This window comes from Schistocerca nitens, chromosome 5 (genome assembly GCF_023898315.1).
Source record: "Schistocerca nitens isolate TAMUIC-IGC-003100 chromosome 5, iqSchNite1.1, whole genome shotgun sequence".
Taxonomy (NCBI): Eukaryota; Metazoa; Arthropoda; class Insecta; order Orthoptera; family Acrididae; genus Schistocerca; species Schistocerca nitens.
This window is the reverse complement of record NC_064618.1, coordinates 555,817,660-555,841,148: the sequence shown is the minus strand read 5'-3', so window position 1 is coordinate 555,841,148 and position 23,489 is coordinate 555,817,660. Positions and strand designations below refer to the sequence as shown.

The window sequence follows — 23,489 nt, the reverse complement described above, 5'->3', positions numbered from 1 at the left end:
CTTTCAGCCATTAAGGCCTTCTTCAGCAGTACACGCACATATACACACGCGCACGCACACTCACGCAAACACAACTTGCACACACGTCTGCAGTCTCAGAGAGCTGAAACCACACTCTGAGACTGCAGATGTGTGTGCAAGTTCTGTGTGTGTGTGTGTGTGTGTGTGTGTGTGTGTGTGTGTGTGTACTGCTGACAAAGGTCTAATGGCCGATAGCTATAATTATGCGAATCTTTTTGTTGTGCCTATCGCGACTCAGCATCTCCGCTATATGAGGAGTAGAAACTTTCCTTCTCTGGTATGATTAAAATCCTTAGAAGTTTAAGACAAGTTGTGTGAATCATTGGGCATGTAAAAATAGGCCCTATTCAAACATGCTCTGTTTTCTGTACTTATGTCTAGAGGCATTACTTGATTCCATACAAAATAAGTTAAGTCAGGTATTAAGAATCTGTGGACCTTTGCATGTTCTAGTACCTGTTACTACTTCCAACTTCTTGTTTCACTTGTCTCCCTTTAATCTGTACAGACACTTTCTTGGAAATGAGGTACAACCAACTGCAAATTGTGGTTCACATTGGAACAAATTATGCCTGTCCTATGGGCTCTGAGGTTGTACTTCGATCATTCTAGTGACTGGCAGAGCAGGGTGAGAAGAACAGATGAACTTGAGGAATTTTGCCGAAGATCACAATCTACAGCATTGCTCTCCAGAACAGATTGTAGTCCACAGATTGCAAGTCAGTTCAAAGGTTTCAAACAGAGACTTCAAAGATTCTGTAATAAGCTGGGCTGTAACTTCCTCAACTTACACCATAGGGTTCAGACCTGTAGGCCACCTGCTAAATGGATCAGGGGTGCAAAACACATCAGAGGCTATTATCCAGTTAAGTGACTGTAAATCAGATGCACACAAGGTTTGTTTTAGAATAGGTGACTCTCCATCCAGTTCAGCTAGTGGTAGCTGTTATGAGACCCTGTAGCGTTACTGTAAAATCCAAAGAATTGACCTCCCGCGCACACGCACGCACGCACGCACACACACACACACATAAAACTATTAAAATTGTAGTGATCCTGCCAAAAGTATTTACAACAAAGTCTCAGTGTTTGGATCACCAGTGCTCAAATAATAATAGGTACAGAAAGCTGTCTAAATCCTGAAACTGAACACTTTAGAGTAAACTTCAGCTAACTATACCAGTTTTCTCCAATCATACTGTCACAACTGTAGTGTACTTTAATCATCCAACAAGTGAAAGGGATGATTACAGTTTTGGAAGTGGTGGGTGTGACAAGATATTGTCCAAAAAAATACTAAATGCTTTCTCTGAAAATCATTTGAAACATTTAAATATTATGATTGTAGGGTCTTCGCAGCATGCATTACCTATTGACAAAAGTTTAATGTGGCTTGGAATTCCACCAGTGCCATCCTGAATACTTCTCCCTTGAGCAATTGTGATTTTCAAAAACAACTATAAACCCACTTGGTTTGCACTTTGCAATTTTCTGTTGAAACTGGAATTGATTCAGAAGTCCATTTTTCACATCTTTTTGTTGTGATTTTCAGTTGTTTGATATTTCATTCCTTGTTGTGTGTTTTAAATAATTTAAATTATATTGAGGTAATCAAAATTCTGTAGAAAAAATTACACAGAAGCATAGTATGTCACCACACTCATTCAACTTAGTTGACATGCCATTATTTCTTACATTTAATTTTTGGTGCTGAATTTCTTTGCCTTCTGTGGGTGGTTTCCAGTAATTTCCACTGTGCAGTTTTGCTGCCATAATGCTGTGTATTACTTATTATAGGGTAAAAATTAATGATATGAATATAATAGAGGGAAACATTCCACGTGGGAAAAATATATCTATAAACAGATGCTGTAACTTACCAAATGAAACCGTTGGTATGTTGATAGAAACAAAAAAAAAAAAAAAAAACACACACACACACACACACACACACACACAAATTTCAAGTTTTTGCAACCTACGGTTGCTTCATCAGCAAAGAGGGGAGGAGAGGGAAAGACGAAAGGATGTGGGTTTTAAGGAAGAGGGTAAGGAGTCATTCCAATCCCAGGAGTGGAAAGACTTACCTTAGGGGGGGGAAAAGGACAGGTATACTCTCTCTGCAGATTGTGTGTGTGTGTGTGTGTGTGTGTGTGTGTGTGTGTGTGTGTGCTTTTTTTTCCCTCCTAAGGTAAGTCTTTCCGCTCCCGGGATTGGAATGATTCCTTACCGTCTCCCTTAAAACCCACATCCTTTCGTCTTTCCCCCTCCTTCCTGATGAAGCAACCGTGGGTTGCGAAAGCTTGAAATTTGTGTGTGTGTTTGTGTGTGTTTTGTCTCTATCAACATACCAACGCTTTCGTTTGGTAAGTTACAGCATCTTTGTTTTTAGATATATTTATTATAGGGTAATACTGATAATAATAAAATTTCTTGCATGGTGACTTGCTAAAAATTTAATCGCATATTCATATTGCTGAATTTTCTGCTTAGTTAGATATTTATTTGCCGATTTCTCTTCAGTATTATTTCACATTGCTCCAAATTATGTATCAGATTATAAAGGTGATAGATTGAGCACAACTGTCCACAGTCTATATTACGCATCTATCTGAGGTGCCCTAATCAAGACCGCATCAGTCACAAACCAATATTCACTGTTAAACAGACAACACTTTTCTTTTATTGTTCATACTTTATCTGACATTTCAAGCCATATCCTATGTAGCACTTAACCCCTTCGCTGCTGTCTGTGTATATACCTATCCTGCTACGCCATTCCCCAGGCGCTGCAGATGTGTGTGTGTGCGCCGCTTGGGTTTTCCTATTTGTATGCGTCCTGAGCTGCCAACCTCTCATTGCTGCAGACGAATTACTTCCAAATGTCAATGAATAAAAAATTTTAGAGTATTTATCATACAATGTATGTGCCTCATTGCGTGCTGTTAAAAAAAACTTGTTTAAGTACCTTGAATCTTTTATAAGATACAATGATTGCCATGACCACATGAATATGTATTTCGTATGGATCAGAACACCATCTCGTAGCACAGCCACCAGTATTTGGCGAGCAGTTTAGCCATAATAAAAACCCTCAGCACAGAATGCAGAGAGCACTTCTGTAGCAGTGAAAGGATTAATGGTTAATGGTCTGGTTTACAGAAATCTCACGCTATGGGAGAGCAATGTATGCTCATATTGACTACTTCACTGAGACATCATTATTAACTACTAACCAATCTTATTTTTCTCACTTTTGTGATATTGGTAAACATTTTCCAGATTTTATTACAAAAAATGTACACAGAAATACATGTGCTGAACTAGAAAAAACTGTGTCACTTTGCAGCAATAGCCTGGATTGGACCCTTAGACAATATTTATTATAACATCACGTGAATAGTTCTGCTGTTGTGAACAGTGTGTCTTTGCTTGTCACATTTATTAAAGAGCTTGGCCTTTGGTAGGATCTTGATAGGAGTAGGATATAATGAACAAAACTGAAAGACTTTCATGTCTTTATTTCTGCCTTTCATTTTGAAACACACTGTCAGTGGCTATTGCTCTTCATTCTTCGATCCTCCCAGGGACTTCTTATGGAGGAAAATGACCCAAAGTTTTACACAACAACTCGGTCAATCCATGCAAACAAAAAATTAGCTCCAAAGTTTCCACAAATAGTGATAATCCAGTTAAGTTTGCATAACTGTATTAACCTCTCTAGCTCCTTTATGAAGCGTAAGATACTTCCTGTTGGTGGCCTGTAAATTGCCGGTATTACAAGCATGTATTTTTCCTGATGTACTATTACGCTACAGTACTCAAAGATCTTTTCAACACCGTATTCAGTGACCTGGAGGGCTTGGAGTTTCTACATCTTTTGCATGTAGAGCCACTCCCGCTTCTCTCTTGCTGGTTCTAAGGTAGTGTAATATTAGCTTGTATCCACCAAGATGAATCTGTTCAATTTCTGTGACTTCCATATGATGGCCTGATATGCACAAGAAGTCTGCCAACATTCCATTCCATCCCTTCATTTTCAGGTATTATGGACATGCAAACTTCATCCTTTTGATTGACGCTTCTAATGTTTTGCTGGAAGATACTAAATGCATGTACTTTTAATGTCCATGGCTATGTTGAAGCCACATTATTTTGTTCTGCTAGTAGCTGGTTCAACTGTAATTATATTTATTCTGCAATTCAAGTCTGGTCTGCAGAACGAATTTAGAACCACTGGTGTGAGGTGGATACTGTTTGGCCAGACTGGATTCTTTTGTCAGTTAGCTGTGCAAGTAGCCTCTTAACCAGAAGCATTGCTGTGCAAACCATGCCATGTATGGTACAGTTGAGTGAGGGGTGATGTGTCAGTTCCTACTGTTCCGTGATATGCTTTTCCAAGATCCTCCCCCAGAGCACCTAAACCACAGGTAACATCGTTAAACACTACAGTTGGCTTAAAAATACTAGCAAACTGATGATCACTTCCCAGATACTTTCCTACAGGATCTGACATTCCCCTCCTATGACTGCTAAACAACAATAAAACCAAATTAGTCATTGTAAAAAAAAATTTCCAACACTTGGCGTCCACTTTTACCTTCTGTACTGAAGGACTGCTATTTAACTTCCTGTGTTGTGTCAGTCATTTTGTTCTGTCTGCAAAGCATTGCAGCTACTGGTGACAGCTACACTGATCTATAAGACTGGAACCTCTCCTGGATGCTTTCATTGAATTTATAGGCTTGACAATAATCCAGTCTTCTAGTCTAGCCCAAATGATACTACTGAAAATTGCAGCTCACAAAGCTGCTAATTCTCTTCTTACATTACTATCAAATCCGCACAATTCACGATAACATGTTCTTTTTCTATTTTTGTATAGTCGTAGTGACGCTCGCTGCTCCTCCAGGTGTGACCAGCAGCATTCCTCACGTAGGTTGTGATACAGTATCCACTGTGAAATTAGTGTCTGCGTTCCTTATCCCTTATTTTGTAAGTAGATGAAGTGTGTGTTCCATCCATTAATGTCAACTGCACTGACTGATTGCTTCATAAAGTTAACCGGAATGATTCCACCACCTAGTTGACCAAGTTGACTGATAAGACCTCCTAAAGATGATGTTACAGCAAACATTTAGTAACTCTGTTATTGTCAGTAGCAATGTAACTTCACATAATGGGTTTGATATATAAAAAAGTTCAAGAAGAAAATGGTGGCATCACTACAAAGACGGGTACGTAATTCATTCCAGTGTTTAAGTGAAAGTGATTGTGTTAATAAATGCTACCAATTCTTTTGTACTTCAAATTTTCACTAATTGATGGAAGATCCAACTGCAGTTTTAATAACCTGTTGAAAAACTTAATAAAATCTTAAAAGTTCTTTTTTCTGGAATTAATAATCATTCATTCATTCATTCATTCATTAATATGATCCATCTGATCCTTAGATTTTAGTAACTTCAGTATTTAACATAAGGAACTTGTTTCAGTGGAACAGTCTTCATTCCCTACTACTTGCTGGTCAGAGCACCCATTATATTGATGACATAAATTAAAAAGAGAACTTAAACTCAAGCTTGGCACATGAAACTCTCTACCACTGATGATAAAAATTTAAAGTATTATCTGTCCCACCTAGTTACAAGCTATCATCATTTGATGTATGTAATTTGTTCGTAAGTACCATACTGATGGGTGTGTAAGCCTATGAGCAGATCAGTAAACAACTTAGACTTCCATGATATAATCTCTGCCACTTGGAAAAATTTTATAACAGAATTATTTTCAGCACCAGGACATACTCTATAGACAATCACATGGCCTCAATGTGAGTTGCTCTCCGATTTGCCTACTATTTTAAATTTGTAGAAAAAATTAAGTGAATGCTCCATTAGTTACCAAGTCAAATATTGGATCAGGTATGTGGATGATATGCCATGCTTGCAGCCTTAAACAGCTCATCATTTAAATACATTCTTCGAGCAAATAAATTCTCATAACCTCAAAGCAATAAACTGAGAGAGGTGATGTAGTGCTAAGACACTAGACTCATATTTGAGAGGATAGCAATTCAAATCCCCATTTGGCCATGTACATGCAGGTTTTCTGTATAAGTTGTTTAAGGCAAATGTAATGATGATTGTTTGCAAGAGCCTGGCTGATTTCTTTTCCTCATTCTGAGATTATGCTCAACCTCTAAAGACCTTTCTGTCAATGTGTTAAACCCTAACGTGCAGTCAAAAAAATAGTAAATCTGAGGTTTTTGCTTCCAATACCTGTTGCAGACTTTCAAACACATCACTTTCACCAATTGCTACAGTTCTTACTAAATTGACAAGTTCTAGACAAAAAGAAATAGTCATAAATTATATTCCTTGTATGTATTGGAGAACGCAAATCAGCTAGTAGTGGCAAAAAGATGTCATCCCATATGTGGACAAATTTCAGAGTCTAGCTAACTAGAAGGTTAATTTCCACATTGTCAGTTTTTAGGTGGTTGCTTTGTATTGTCCTAGTGTACAGTTGTGGCATATAAGGCCACGCATTTTGAGTCCCTGGTATGGCCTCTGCACAGATGCAGAACATTTTTGTGCTTTTCTGTTATTCAATAATTAAAACTAAATGGATGTAATGGTGGAACAGATTTCTCACTAATGATTAATTCAGCAATACTATCTCCGTACTGTGCTGTAATGCCCTGTGAGTCCTGATTATCATGTATTCTACAGATTTCACAAACTTTCGGCCAGATCTGGAAATGAAATCGTATGATTCTAAGTTCAAAATTGTGCACTAATCTTAGTTTGTCAGTCAGCTGTAGAATGGTTTTTCCTAGTTTCTGATAGATAAATATTTATTTTTGGAAACTTCATACTTTTTGAAGTTGAGTTGATAATTGTTTTGGAAAACTGTAAATGTTCGTAAACCACTCCTGTAGTAAAGAAATATGCCAGATAGGCTTCTTAGGTGTGTTTGAAGCAATACTATTAGAAAATGGTTATAATAGCTGTCATTGTTCTGCTTGTTCCAGACACTCAAGAACACATACCTTCGCAAGCACAATGACGGGTCAACGCCAAGTGTCCTACTACTTCTAACTTGTGGGACTATTTCAAGTACGTGTGGGCAGGTTTGCAGTTATCCACTAGCACTTGTTAGGACAAGGTTACAAGCACAAGGTAAGAAATTTTAATATTCTATTTCAGCTACAGTAAGCTGTAAAGTCTAACAAAGCAGTATGTTTTGGTGTGTCTTGTGGTTAACAAGTTCCTTGGTTGTATTACAGTCTGATAATGTATTATTTGTACAGCATATTGATCTTCACTTTGTCTACTTACTTCTCTTGATAATTAATGTTAGTTGTAGCATGGATGAATGGCACGTATTAGACACATTAGTTAATAGTTTGAATACCTTGAATTTAGAATTCATTAACATGGGGAGCTACAAACACTACATTGATTTCAAACCTAATCTAAAATGCAGTTTCCAGAGAGCCATGTAACACTGATCTATAGGCTGTGATTATGCTGACAATTTCATGACAGAAAAGTTACCAAAGGCAGGAGAGCTGCCTTCTTTCAAGAATTTTTCAGGAAGCTTACTGCTACTGATAAACATAGTTCATTTGTAGGGGAAAGTGTAGATGCATTGCAACACAAATGCCTGCAAAGTGCTACGTAAGTATGTTCACTTGTAACCTCCCCCTCACTTATCGACCTTAATGACAGTGAAAAATTAAACCGCGTGTACCTAATGGGAAATTTGGGAAAGCAATCGTCACCGAAGTTAATCTGTCGGTAAAGAGGGAGGAAAGGGTTACATCTAAATGAAAGGAAAAATGCAAATGAAACTGGTGGAAATTAATTTTGAAAAGGGGTAAAGTTAATAAAGAAAGTAAATGTGCGGCCGTTACGTCAACAATTAACTAGCGGTAATTAGATATTTGAGATTTGGGGGAAATCACGGTCGCCAGTCCTAAGGACAATTACTATAGTAACTGAAAAAAGAAAGGTTATTACACATATAATTAGCACTAGAAGCGTGGCAACTGAAGGTTGACACGTGTAGTGTGAAAACTGAAAGTTTGTCAGAAGTAATAAATTTCGCTACACTCTGACTTAATTTAGCAAAAGAATTAATAAAACCGGAAAATCGAAAGTTAATTTAGTGACTGAAGTTAATAGTGAGCGTTCTTTCTGAAGCACATCGAAATCCAGCAGAATACGGTTAGTCTTGGACTACCTCAACAATCATTTCAAAAGCAACTTGACTCTACGCAATTTAGAAACAAGAGATTTAACTTTGAACTTGAATTAAATGATTCTGAATAATTAACAATAATAAAATTTAGTACGTACCAAGCTGAGCTGCAGTCACAGGTAAGCTAAAATATGCTAACAAAACTCGCACTCTTAATTTGTGCTTGTGTAATCTAACTATTGTAGCCAGCTATGCTTTAACTGCACTTGGAAACTAAAGTAATGAAATGCAATGATAGTACTTTAATGCTGGCGTCTGAATTTCAACGACACTCGGTTTCATTTCGGAAAAGGAAGGGACCCTGCTTGGTAATGCAATTGGGACAATGAGCAACAAAGGTTCATGCTGAGTTGCTGTAATTTTGCGAGGCAAATGGAACAATTTGAAAAGCTGAGGTCTGCCATACAGTTCTGAAACTTCACGTGCTTTTAGTCTTCCTTGTTAGTTGATTGAAGGTTTGAAGCCGTCGATCGAGGAGGTGGCGACGGTCACTCATTGTCGGCCGTCGCTGTTGCAGAAGCTGGATGTTGGCGCGCCTTCTTCTCAACACGGTCACCAGACGAAACGGGCTCTTGATGTGCGCCAGCTAATGCTTCCCGTCCGCGACACCGTGTCAGAAACTATCATCGCAAGTCGAGCGCAATTACATGCTGCTAAACCCCGAAAGCGGGGCAACTCGCGGGAGCGTCACACCACACGCCTGCTCCACTTGCTACTCCAGCCAGACTCCAACTGCTCTGCCCGCGCTCCACGCGGCAGAGTTAACCCTACCAAAGATCCTACACACTTTGATTCTTCACACGACCTATCGATGTAATTGTTCGATATCAGTTTTCCCTAGGCAAGACCCAGCGTAAAAATACAAATAATATTTACGAAACAAACCAATTATACATCGACATATATATATATATATATATATATATATATATATATATATATATATATATATATATATATAGTAAACCAATTACAATATATAAAGGCACAGAAATGTCATATATTCAGGTAACAAATTAAGGAAAAAACTTACAGTACAATAGATGGAAATAGGAGGATATGCATTTCCGGCGTTACACACTGATAGGAGTTAAAAATGTACTGTGTCTTCGTAGAAGCATCAAAAAACTTTTGAGACGACAAAGAATTTCTCTCTACATTCCAGAGGAATCAACTTACGAACACCAAATACTTAAAGAGAGTTAAGATAAGTTAAAAGATTATCTCTGCATGGAATTTTCATTTTATTACATAGGTGCATACATTCATCAAAACAAAGTAACATAAATTCTTACATTAATGAGTTGCAACCCCCAGTAAAGCCAAAAGAAATACATGAAAATAGGGGCATAGCCTGTTAGCTGCCACCCTTCTGGACTTCACCTCATTCCTCTTTTTGTTCTGCCCATTCACATTTTGTTTTTTGTGTCTTTTTCTCAATTTTTGTATTTTAATTGCACTATTCTCTTACTAAATGGCTGATATCTGAAAGAAAAGCCAAATAGATATTGTATTGTATGCAGTTCCTTTTGTTGTCATTTCTTCTCCTTCCCCTTCTAGTTTTACAGTCAACTTTGTCAAATATGCTTCCTTTACTACAGGCGTGTCGTTCTGAATCACACTTTTTGCAATATTTGTTACCCTTTGGCAAGAGAATGGAAGTTGTTCTGGAATTTCAAAATGAACTAAATTTTACTGTGAAAAAGGAAAAACAGTGGTCAGTATGTGTGTACATACTAATTCCATTCCCAGTGCAGACCCCTCCCCCCCCCCCCCTTTTTTTTAAAAACCAATTAACTATCCCTTCCTGTAAGTAATCTGAAACTGATTAAGCGAGGGAAAGTCTTTAAAGATTTATTGCTAGCATCTCTATCTCTCTCTCCCCGTCAAATTGTATTCATCTTAGAAGCCAAGACAGTATGGAAAACCTCTGCACATTACACCAAGCGTGCTAAAGCCATTTTCCTGCAAGCACCTACGTCCTGCCAGAAGTGCAATAGAAATCAAACTTTGTTTCTTTTTATGCATTCTGTTGCAGTTGCTTTTGACATATACTTTGCATAGGATAACATTGAGTGAAATATTGATGCTGACAGCTGAATGTATGCAAAACTGTAGATTACTGTGGCTGTAGCTCAGTGATGCAACTCGTGAACTGTTTTGAGAAATGTAGGATGGTTCAACTTACTAATGTAGGTTTGTGATAGTGGCATCTTACAACAGTTGTTGGCATGCAGTTTTACTTTATGCAAGATATGTGTCAAGATCAACTTGCAAAAGAATGGTTATTAATTGAATTCTGGTAAAGAATATTAGTTTTGTTTAGATAGTTCCATGTTGCATGGATAATTTGCATGATAAATTGTAATGATCTGAAGTCATTTTTACATTTACAACTAATTTGTAAATATGGATCCATGTCAAACATTTATATAGTTGTTGTAATTCCTACCCACCACATTCTACACATTACAATTACAGATATTCTTCTACAAAAGAGAAATAGTCAAAGAGAAACTTTTTTTCCGAATATTACTTTGCTATCTGTCCAACATTTTGTATTACTGGGAAGGTGATCAAAAATTTGTTGCACCATTGGAAATACCTTTTTGTGCTAAAGACTACTGTAATGTGGAGTAATGAATACTATATTTTCTTCTGGTATTGTAATTAAGCACATAATTATTCCTTTTGAACTACAGTGGATTATTTACAGCAAATTCCATGAGGGAATAAATTACTGTGAAGCAGTAGACAAAATGCCTGACTCCTTGAACAGATGTCTAATTGATGATCATGAGTTAGCATCCCATATTCTTCTTACAGCACATTCTAAACAGTGAAGAACTTTCTTAAAGATGAGTTACCCTAGAACATTATTCCATATGACATTATTGACTGAAAATATGCACAATGTCTACTTACTGATCTCTCTCTCTCTCTCTCTCTCTCTCTCTCTCTCTCTCTCTCTCTCTCTCTCTCTCTCCCCCCCCCCTCTCCCTCCCCAAGATTTGCTATGAATCAAAGTGCAAATGAGGCTGAAGTAAGTTGTATGAGAATTTCCAAAATGTGGCTTTTCCCGTTTAAATTCTCATCAATATATACACCTAAGAATTTTGAGGTTTCCATCCAGTTTATTATTTCCTTGCCGTGTGTTACATTTATCATTGGTGTTACAATTTCTTCTGTTGCCGTATGTATGCTCAGATAAAATACGTAATTCTGCTTGTTCTTTATTAGTAAGAAGATCATTTACATACATGGTAGACCTGAGGCTAGCCTTTGGGAACTCCATACGTGAATTCTTGTTAGCATCTCTCACACGTTTTACAAAAAAAAAAAAAATCTTGTATGTGTGTGTGTGTGTGTGTGTGTGTGTGTGTGTGTGTGTGTGTGAGGGGGGGGGGAGAAGAAATATTAATGTAATGTTTTGGTAATATTATTCATCTTCACAAAAATTACAAGAGGTAACTGCAACAAATATTGATAAATACAAATTGATGGTAGGCAATGAAAACCTTGTAATGCCATCTGCCTGTGAAAGCCTCATCATTCCAGTAACCAGGAACTGTGCTGTCAAAGAGAAATTTGAAAGCACATGGATTTCTCTTAATTTGTGAATAACTGGGCTTCTGCTATATAGTTACACATGTAGCAACATTATCTGTATCACTTTGTATATTCTTTAAGAAACTGTCCATGCTAATCCTCTAAAATTTAACAGAATAATTAAGAGGTTTTCACTGGCTACCATTGAAATAGTTTACAAATATATATTTAAGGATTTAGGAATAATAGCAAATATTAAAAAATATATGTAGTTTGCAGTTACACATTTCAGGATTTAAGCACAAAGCTAATAGATTAAAATTCTGAAAATGAGGAATTCAGTGATGCTAAAAGGAGAACATTTAAACTATAAAACTGGGATTATAATTAAAATAGGTATGCTTAATCAGAGTTCAGCATCTAGTGAATGAAGCCAACTGATAGCAGAGGTAGCAGCTTTATTAAAGTCATTGGACAATCCTGTGTACTTGTTTCTGACAATATGCTGATTGGTTTGTTCTTGGGCCCCACTGTTGCAGACTGGAGAGTTTGAGACCTCACTTGTGCATCATAGCATTGCATCTGATGTGACAGGTTCTATGTAGGTTCCTCCATCCTTGACTGGTTGCTTCTTGGCATCACAGTTCACACCATTGAATGTTACTGATGGTGTGCAGACAAGGGATTTTAGTGTCCCCGTAATGATTCTCATTGATTGATTCATTCATATGGCTAGTTTCCTTGTATGAGCACCGTGTTGCCATACTGGGGCACAGTATTCAGCTGTTTGGGTACACTAGTGTCAAAGCTCACTGGTGTACAGGTCGAAGAGCAAGATTACTAGGACAGATTCTTGGGAAGCCCATTTTTTGTGGTAAATGACTTACTCTGTTTTTTTTTTTCTAATTCTGATCATGAAGTAATGATTGGTTAACATATTTCCCATATGTGTCATCAGTTCCTTACTTGGGGCTTGCTATTTTAGCTTCAGCAGCAGTCCGTTTAGCCACACAGTATCATATGCTGCCATCAGATCAACAAAGGCCACCAATGACTTTAGTTTCTTCTGGAATCCAGCCTCACTGTAGAATGTCAAGGTTATAACCTGTTCACAGCAACTGTGCTGGCTTCTAAACACAGCCTGATTTGTTGCAGTTACATTATTTATTATTCCTTGAATTTTGTTAAGAAAAAGTCGTTCCAGTAGTTTAGAAGCACACATTCAGCAGTGCAATTGGACAGTTACTTGAGTGATCACTGCTGGCTTTCCTGATTTGAGGACTGCTAGTGTATGTGCAATTTTGAACTTTGAGGTACTTTTCCTGTCTCAAGTATATCATTACAGAATGACTTAAGCCAGGTTCTTCAATGTTCCCCATTGTGTTTTATAAATTCAGTGACTGCGCTATCCAGTCCTCTGCTTTCCTCATTTTCAATGTTTTGATAGCCTCACATATGTCTTTCATTAAATGGATCTGATAAGGTGGTGTTATTATGAAGGTAGCTATTGATTTCATTAAGTTCATCCTTTATCTTTTCTTTTGTGGTTGAGTCTACAGGGACCTTTTGCAGCCCTTGATTTTATGAGAGTGAGTGAAATTTAAGCTGGAAGTCAAGACAATTCATTTCTGCTTTATTGTTTGGTTTAGCTGTTTTAGTATTTTACCAGTTTCATGGTTTTCAGTCCGTCTTGCATCATCCCAGCTATGGATGTAATGTGTCCTGAGACCTTATGGTATATTATGTTTGACTGCACCAATTATGATTCCCACAAATCTCTTATAGTTTTATACTTCTTGGGCTGTCCAGGAAAAGTTGCTGTCAACCTCCCGAGTATCACTGTTCCGAAATTCCATCTTGGATTGTTAATGGAGTTAATGATAGGTATCTCTAACCATGTATTGATTGTTGTGGGGCAGTACTGGCATCTTGGGAAGTGTTTTAGAGCTTTTCGGTATGATTCAGAGGAAGTGTGTTTGCATCAGTGCACCATCTAGCTGAGTGAAAGTTTCTCATTTCTGTGACATAACTAAGCCAGTTTTTTTCTGTCAGACCATTCTACTAACTTTCTCTGTTTTCATCACTGTTTTTGTAACCCCAGGTTGTGTGACAGCTGTTGCAATCACCTAAGTATACAGGGTGTTAGAAAAAGGTACGGCCAAACTTTCAGGAAACCTTCCTCACACACAAAGAAAGAAAATGTTATGTGGACATGTGTCCGGAAACGCTTACTTTCCATGTTAGAGCTCATTTTATTACTTCTCTTCAAATCACATTAATCATGGAATGGAAACACACAGCAAGAGAACGTACCAGCGTGACTTCAAACACTTTGTTACAGGAAATGTTCAAAATGTCCTCCGTTAGCGAGGATACATGCATCCATCCACCCTGCGTCGTATGGGATCCCTGATGTGCTGATGCAGCCCTGGAGAATGGCATATTGTATCACAGCCGGCCACAATATGAGCACGAAGAGTCTCTACATTCGGTACCGGGGTTGCGTAGACAAGAGCTTTCAAATGCCCTCATAAATGAAAGTCAAGAGGGTTGAGGTCCGGAGAGTGTGGAGGCCATGGAATTGGTCCGCCTGTAGCAATCCATCAGTCACCGAATCTGTTGTTGAGAAGCGTACGAACACTTCGACTGAAATGTGCAGGAGCTCTATCGTGCATGAACCACATGTTGTGTCGTACTTGTAAAGGCACATGTTCTGGCAGCACAGGTAGAGTATCCCATATGAAATCATGGTGGTGAATCGAGGAAGGACAGTACATACTGACGAAACTAAAATGAGCTCTAACATGGAAATTAAGCATTTCCGGACACATGTCCACATAACATCTTTTCTTTATTTGTGTGTGAGGAATGTTTCCTGAAAGTTTGGGTGTACCTTTTTGTAACACCCTGTATATGCACCTGAGGTACAGATGGTGGCACTGGACATTCAGTTCTTTGTAGACTGAAACAGTAGTTAAGCCACTTGACTACAGAGTGATCACTTCGATGCCACTGATCTCTTGGTGTCCCATTCCCTTAGTATTATAGGCTATTTCTTATGTACACGATGTCAGTTTAAAAAATTCCAGAACTTTGTTCACAAAATTTTTCTACACTTACCTTTTACTTGTTGTGCATGGTCTCCTTCGAAATACTTTCTTCCACAATTGATACAATACTACCAATGCCGTTTCCCCTTCCAAAGCAGTCTTGGTACACCTTTTGTTAGATTGCATGAAGAATATTATCTCATCTGTCATTGTAAATCTTTGTCCTTTCAGTGGGGTTTTCAACTTTGGAAATTAAAAAAGTCTGCAGGAGCCAAGTCTGGAGAGTACGGGGGATGAGGCAGCACCTGTGATTTCATTTCTTGTGCTGTAGTCGTGCACCATCACAGATGAATGTGTGTGTGCGTTATTGTGTTGCAAGAGCCATGAATTGTCTCGCCACATTCCAGGTCGTTTTCCTTCTCACATTTTCGGCCAGGCATCCCAACACGTCATGATAGTACCATCAATTAACAATTTTCCCTGTGGCATGAATTAATGATGAATTAATACTTCAAAGCTAAAGAAAACAGTCAGCATGTCTTTGACATGTGACATGACCTGACAAGCTTTTTTTGGTCGTGGAAGACCTTTCCTGACACATTGTGAAGACTGAACCTTGGTCTCAACATCATAACTGCAGACTCGCGTCTCGTCACCAGTTATCTGCTCGTTTGCGCGATTCAAAAGCTCTTCACAGATTGTGAGGCAAAGGTCTTTCTGATCTTGACTCATGAGCCGTGGGACAAACGTGGCGGCAACACGATGCAAGTGCCATGTCAGGATTCCACGAAATGATCTAACTGGAATGTTACATTCTTCTGCAACCTCTTGGACAGGCAGTCTTTGATTGACCCCGCACAGTTTCATTGATGTTCCTGACATGAACATCATTGGTAGGTGTCGAAGGGCGTCCTGAATGAGGGAGGTCATGTTTAACTTCCATCCACTCATTTTAAACTGTGTGAACCATTCATAATACCAAATATGGCTTAAGCACTCATCACTGTAGGCTTCCTGCATCATCTGGTGTGCCTCTGTAAAGATTTTCTTGAGTTTTACGCAAAATTTAATGGAAACGCGTTGCTCCTCTAACTCTATCATCTTGAAATTCGCCCTTTCTTATGATGGTTGTTGCGATATAGCAGAGATGCTTATTCCATCCTGGATTTTCCATTATTTTATTTTACCCTTTGTTATATCATCTTCTTTTAGGTGGGATTCTTGGAGAACTGGGATATTGGTCTTAAGACCAATGGCCCATTTTCTCATGTACTGACATTTGTCTTTTGGTTGTCCTTCTACACTGATCTGTAAACTGTGGATACTTGGTCCAAAATTGTGTTATCTTTGTTTGGCTCTGAGAAGAGCCATTGTTGCAGTTAGTTATCTAGTGCTGTTGTCGTGAATAGCCATAAGCAATCTTTGATACAGTATGGCTGTCAGCAGTGTAGACTTTAGCCATCCTGCTTTAACAGTCTTGCCTGGGGTACACCGTCTTGGAGATATACACAATGCAACCAATATTTATTGAGAAAAATTTACATAAAAAACATACAAAACATAGTCTGTGTCAAGGATTGTTAAAGTACGTAGGCATATAAATTGACCTTTTTTCTTGTCGATAGTAAATTTTTTTTATTCCATTTTCAAGGCTGTATCTTGCATTAGTAAATTTTCACAGTAGAATGTGACTTTTCTGCTATTTTTGGAACCTGCAACATGATTTGCGTGATGTTTTAATGCATGTTTATCCTGCTGTAGCTTCTACATTTTATGAAATGGTTAAAAAAAATTAATTTTAGGGTATGAAGTCCATCATCATAACCAATTGGAAGGCGGTTTGTTTAGGCACCAGACCAGTTTCACATTTTTCATTTTCTAATTGTCTTCATTGCATTTCATGTAATCCATTTTACATGTGTGCTGCAATCAAACTGTTTGATTGTTCTGTACAGTCCAGGAGGTCCTTTTGTCAGCATTTTTTTTTTACATTGGGTAGATACACATTTTTAAAGGCACAGTGTTGAAAATAGCATAGTGTAATGGTGTAAGGTACATTCAAATGTCAAGAAAAAGGTATCCTGGACTGTATAGAACAACCAAGTACAGTTAAGTGGCAGTGTTCAGTGTGGTATACATTTGTAACACATTCTCAAACTATGTTTGTGGCCCATAATGCAACTGGCAAAAACACATTCTACCTGTGTTAGCAGCTGCTCCCTATTGTCCAAGCTGTAAGTGAAATGCACTTGAAACGTGATGGTAAGACTGTAGTGCCAGTAACAAACATAAAATAATGAGTAGTTTAATCAGAATTTAATATCCTCTTTAACCTGTTTTTATCTTGGTAGATACACCATAATTCTTGCTATGTTTCAGATTATATAAGCTGCAGCAGCTCAGAATGAAACACACTTTAAAATACCAGGCAAATTTTGTTGTAGTTTCCAGAAATAGTATAAATGACATGTAGTACTTTGAATATATATACTTAGGCAAGACTGCCTAAGGAGGCTTTGGGTGCTGTGTATTTGATTATGCTACATTAGACAAAAATCACGTACGTAATTACAAAATTTAAATATGGTAAACCTGTGTGAATTCAGTTCAATTGCATTGTATTTTTAGTTATTAGTGCAATACTGCTGTGGTAACAGACCACAGGTGCCCCTAAAACTATAAGTAAATGTACAGGGTGTATCAAAAAGAATCATCTGATTTGGCACATCTATATTTCTGAAACTAATAAACACATAAAATTAATTTTCTTTTTAATGAAAGGGAAACTCACCTTTTCATAGGTGATTCAGTATACCCCCATTGAGATGCATGGCATGTCAGTGTGGTATTCAAATAGTTCCCACACTGTGGTGAGCTTGTCTTGATTTACACCTTGCACAAGTGCTGTTATGTGACGTTGTAGTTCATTCATTGCTGTTGATAATGGAGGTACTTAAAGAGTATTTTATAACCCCCACAAGAAATAATCGCAAACAGTCAGATCCGGTGACCTTGGAAACCAGTAATGTAAGGCTGAATCATTTGATCCAGTGTGACTGATCAATCGTTCAGTAATACTTTGATTTAAAAATTTCCGTGCTTCTAGAGTGTGACAGTACACCACCTTGTTTGTAAATGAGGTTGTTCGAATCAGTTTCCAGCTGTGAGAAAAGAAAGTTTTTCAAGCATATAGAGATACGTACTTCCTGTAACAGTGTTCTTGGCAAAGAAGAATGGACTAGCATCTTTTCCCATGAAACTGCACAAAACACATTAAATTTTGGAGAGTCCTTCTCATATTGTACAACTTCATTTGGTTGCTCTGTAACCCATATTCTCACATTTTGATGGTTCACCTTTACATTTGAATGGAATGTTGCCTCATCACTAAACACTAACCTTGGAAGGAAACTATCAACCTCCGTCTTACGAAGAATGAAATTACAGAACTCCACTTGTTGTTGTTTGTCACCTTCACGAAGAGTTTGCAGTAGCTGAATTTTGTATGGTATCATGTATAAAAGTCGACGCAACACTTGCCAGACAGACATCGGGGGCATGTTGAGCTGCACAGTGAATGGAATTCTTTGGACTCCTTGTGAAACTGTGGTGGATGTATTCGATGTCCGTGTTAGACACTCGGGGATAGCCCGGAGATTTGCTTTTACACAAGCAACCTGTTTCACGGAGTTGTTCATGTCATCATTTAATGATCTGTGCTATAAGAGGATCCACAGCGTACCTAGTACGAAAGTCACACTGAACAGTTATTTATTACTGATCCGCACTGCACAAAACGTAGAACACAAAACGCTTTTTGTTGTCCCGACACCATTTTTACTAGAAGTGAAATGGGAGCACACTGCTGCTACGTAGCAGCGACCGTGTAAAACTCAAGAGGTTGTTCTTTCCAACAGTACGTTGTTCATGCACATATTTCAAATAGTGTAATAGTTATGATTTTTTAAAATAAGTTCATTCTTTTTGATACACCCTATATCATCGGTGGCATCCATAGGTACTGCTACTTGCATTAACAAGATGGAAGATATGGTACAATGCTGCCACTGTACTTAGGGGATCGGTGTATTAAGGAAGTGTTTGACAGGAAATCTAAAATGTCAAAGTACATTGTATAGGCAGTTTCTTCTTTCCTCCCCATACATCACAGTACATTGATCAGAGCAGATACTGGTTATGTGATATGCATAATTGATATTATGATTATAGATTGCAGGCAGTTCACAAGAAACTAAAACAGTGTGCATGACAAAAGTGACTATTACCACTTCCAGTAATTGTTGCAAGATCTATACATGCCATGACCAGTTTCTATTATTTGGCCACTGGCAAATAAGACACAAGTGATAAATATTACTAGCATGCTATGGCAAATATCTAAATTCCTTCATTCATAAGTACTTAATTTTCTAAATTAGCAGTATTTGAATTACTTTCAATTAACTTTTACAAAAGCAGATTGACATATAATTAAATAATTTTTTTACAGAAGCTGCAAAGAGAAATTCAGACAGTAAAGGGATGAGCTGCCTATTATATTAAATTTCTGCCCAGAATACTGATTTTGACAAGTCTCAATTTTTTTGTTTGCAGTTATAACCACTGGCAATGGGTCTGCTCATGCTCACAATGGAACTATGTCAAGAGTAATCCGGACAATAATCCAAGATGAAGGCTTCCTAGGACTGTACCGTGGAATAACACCCAACTTTTTGAAAGTGGCACCTGCCGTCAGTATTAGTTATGTTGTTTATGAAAGAGTTCGTCAGGCACTAGGAGTGAACATGACGTGATGCCATCTTGCTTTAGGAATTGTTTATTTAAAATTTACAAGAGTCCTAAAGACCACATGGTCCTGACTGTTGATAGATCCGTCATAATTTATTTGTGGTTGTAACTGAAAAACTACAGTTACAGTTAATCTGTGATTCTGAGTATTTCTCAAATTTTGTGAAAGTGATAGTTCTTTTTTAATAATGTTTACAAGACATTTGTCATTATTTGTATATGATGTATGAGTTCTGTGTATGTGTAATTTTCTTGTGTCCGGATAAATACCTTTCTTAATAAGTCTTTGCCAAAAAAGGTGTTTTCCTTAGCAAGTATTTTGGTTTTGTGTGTGTGTGTGTGTGTGTGTGTGTGTGTGTGTGTGTGGGCGCGCGCGCGCGCGCGGTCGCGCATGTAAGACATACAATTCTGTAACAGAAATGTTGTTTAATGATTAATCAGTATTGAGTTTTCTGGGAATTAACTTAAAATTTGAGAAGTTCGTTCATCTTTAGGGAATCCAGTACAATTGCCAGACTAATATTACTCTTAAAATTGCATTTTCTCCATAAATGATTCAAGAGACTAAATACATCTTGATTGAAACTCTAAAGAATGGTCTAGATCCAGACTATACTTTCTAGAGCTATTACTTACTGATGGTTGAGGTATGTGTCAGGTAATTGACACACTATACTCTGAATCTCATCATGTTACTTTGTCTTGTGCATGTTCTGTTAAATTATATACATTCCGTTTGTCTGTGCCTGTCAGGATTTATTTTACTGTATTACTGCTGCTGTGTCAGTAAATTGTTTTCAGCAGTACTCTTTTTTTTTTCTTCACTAAGTCTTAGTAAATTTCTGTATCAGTATTTACAACACACGAAAATTGTTGGCATAAAAAATATGCAGAAGCATTTTGGTTTGTGTGTCATTGCTGCTCCATATGAAAGAGCAACAAAATATTGCAAATAGGAAATGGATAATTTTATATTGGAACCGTGCTATCCATTATTTTTGTGAAATTTTTGATGTATTTGTGAATGTGAGAGAAAAGGACACATTGGATGACATTCATCAAATAATGCAATTATGAAGCAAAAAATTTGTGTTACTTGCTACAGACATTATTTAAAGTTGTTGAATGAAAGACTTAAAAAAAAAGACACTGCATTGGCATAAATAAAATTCCCATACTGTACTGTAGAAATTATAACTATTAATGGGCCAGAAGTGACAAAGAAGTGGTTGACGAGCAATCTCGGGCTTTTAGAAACAAAACATTATCAAATGTGAGAGAAGAGAGGAAATGGTGGCAGAGGTGCAAGTGATACCTTTTTTCAAAATAGAAAAAAGATAGGAACAAATTTTGGGTCAGGGGCTAATTGCAGAGTTCAAAGTATTAAATGGTTTGTTAAACAATGACAGCTTAGAAAATGACAGTGTCATTGTAGGGAAACTAGGAAATAGAAATCAATGAATAAATGTTTGTGTAGGAAGAACCAAGCAAAAAATTAAAACAATAAACTACTTCGAAAAATAAGGTTAAAAACCCAAGTAAAAAATTGAAGAGGGGCAATGAAAAAAGAGTAGGTCGGAGATAAAAGGAATAAGCCAACAGTAATTATGTGTTGAGGGGTATAGGCATTATGAAAAGATCTGGAAGTGTAGAGAAGGAACAAGAGACCCAGTGGGAATAAATTACCATGGGATCAGCTGAGATAATCAGCAAGTGCAAAGTTTGCTTTGGAGTAATCAAATCAATCTACTGAAAATTTTATTGCATTTGGCATGGCTTGCTGAATAAATTAGGGAGAGGTTCCTGCTTTTAATGTCACAAAGCACAGTTTGCAACTGGCTACTGTTTTTCACAGTATACAGTATTGATTTGCACTCATTATTTAAAATTTTATTTTGAGTGTACTTGTGTCTTATAGTTGTCTTGTGTGTCACAGTAATGCAGAGATACTCCATCTCAGGGGAAGACGTAATTCCTTAAAGTGTTCTGAAGTGCCCAGCACTGACATGATCAAAACAAAGTAATACCAAAGAGTCCATGTGAGTGGTAAAATAATAATTTAATTTAGCTTACACTGTAGACTTCAAACTACATGAACCATTTGGTGTCTTTGCTTCAGAATCGTGCAGTGCCAAATAGTTGATACAGCATTGCTTGGTACAGACCATCTTCCTATGCTTAATGTAGGTTGGGTTCTAGCTGGCTTTCCTCTCCCTGTTATTAAGTAAGCTCAAATTTCGACATACGTTATGACTACAGTCTCTGCCAGCTGGTTGCTTGGGCACTCTAATTCCTGCAGCATTTGTTCTGTCAGTAGTTCTTGTTTACATTCTGTAATATGCCCCTTAAAGACCCAAAATTAGAAGTTTGTCAGATGCCGATCTGCTACCTGTGCTATTGTTTGATCTGTCCATTTTGATGAGGCTGTGTATTTAGCAAAGTTTAAAATTTGTCTTAACTGATACTAGGTACCTCATTTTCAGAGAAGAAAAAGTATGGGCATTTTATTAATGCTAATACATAATTTGTTAATGACTCTGAAAACATTTCTTGACAATGGGCATCATGAGAAAGCTATATGCATTTTGTTTATCCCAGAAAACATGTAATGGATGTACTGCTGAAATTTATTGAGACTTGTTATACATGACATGTACATTCCTAACAAAAGAAATTGTTTGTGAATATAAAAATGCATTTCTGACTTTTTAATTGTCTAACAGTCATGTTTTATGAATCTGTGATGTAAATTCAAGGCCATTTTGCAATAAAATAACCTTGTAATATATACATAAAAAGCAGTTTTGTTCAGCTTGTACATGAGAATGTTTTTAGTGTATCTTGTCTGCAGAATGTGAAAGAGTTGAGTTTCAATTTCTGCTTCAGAAAGAGGCTACATAAATGTGTGAAATATTAAACACTTATTGTACTGGAAAATCCTTCATGGAATATAAATAATGGAAGCGGTAACTACAAGAAGTCACCCTGTAGATGAAGCACTGAGTTCTCAGTAGGCAAATAAACAAGACAGAATATTAGTGAGCTTCAAGAAAAATCTTTCTTCATAGTGTGCGCTCTCTCTCTCTCTCTCTCTCTCTCTCTCTCTCTCTCTCTCTCTCTCTCTAGCTCTCTCTCTAGCCCATTGGCCACTTTAAAGTGCTGTAGATGATGAACTGGTACCAGGAAGCCATGTAACCCTCCACCTACAACCTAAGCCATGGCATAGAAGTGATATGCATGTGTCAATGTGCTGTATGAAATCAGTGCAGCAAGAGAGGTTGACATGGAGACACGATAGAAACAAGTTATGTTTGGATATATCTACAAGCAAAGTGAGAATAAAGATGTCAGATTTGTTCATGTAGAAATGCAGGAGACTGTTCAACATGTCTGCAAAGTGTGGTGCACCTCTCACAGCTATTAACACAGTGGAAGAACAGTGTTTGTGAAAAGACCCTGACCATTGGAGACCAGAGATGAGAATCACAATTTGTCAATGACATTGTTTCAAACCCAACTGGAATTATTGCTGTCAGTGAACACAGATCCATCTCGCAAGTTTCTAAGTGAATATTGTGAAAGGAACTGCATGCAATGGACATTTTGATTTGGGATTTCTAGCAAAACATTATTGCTCTCTGTGGCACTTAAAGCTGCGTGTTGTCAGATACAGAGAAACTAAACAGTAACTACCAGAAGGCATTTAGTGTGTCATCTGACAAGTCATTATTTTGTATTTTGTCAAATGATGCACTGATAACCCAGTGAGCCCTTTAACACTCAGTGTGTAGT

The 23,489-nt window shown here is 37.5% G+C and overlaps 1 protein-coding gene across 2 annotated transcripts in view; it reads left to right on the top strand.

Annotated features, from left to right (window-relative positions):
- LOC126259885 (calcium-binding mitochondrial carrier protein SCaMC-2-B-like) overlaps positions 1-22,452 on the top strand; it is a 249,877-nt gene extending 227,425 nt beyond the window's left edge. For both annotated transcript variants that reach the window (XM_049956957.1, XM_049956958.1), the window contains 2 exons: positions 7,058-7,205; positions 19,503-22,452. In XM_049956957.1, the coding sequence (XP_049812914.1) occupies positions 7,058-7,205; positions 19,503-19,702 (348 nt within the window). In that variant the 3' untranslated portion in view covers positions 19,703-22,452. The remainder of the gene's footprint in view (positions 1-7,057; positions 7,206-19,502) is intronic.
- Positions 22,453-23,489: the final 1,037 nt, after the last annotated feature.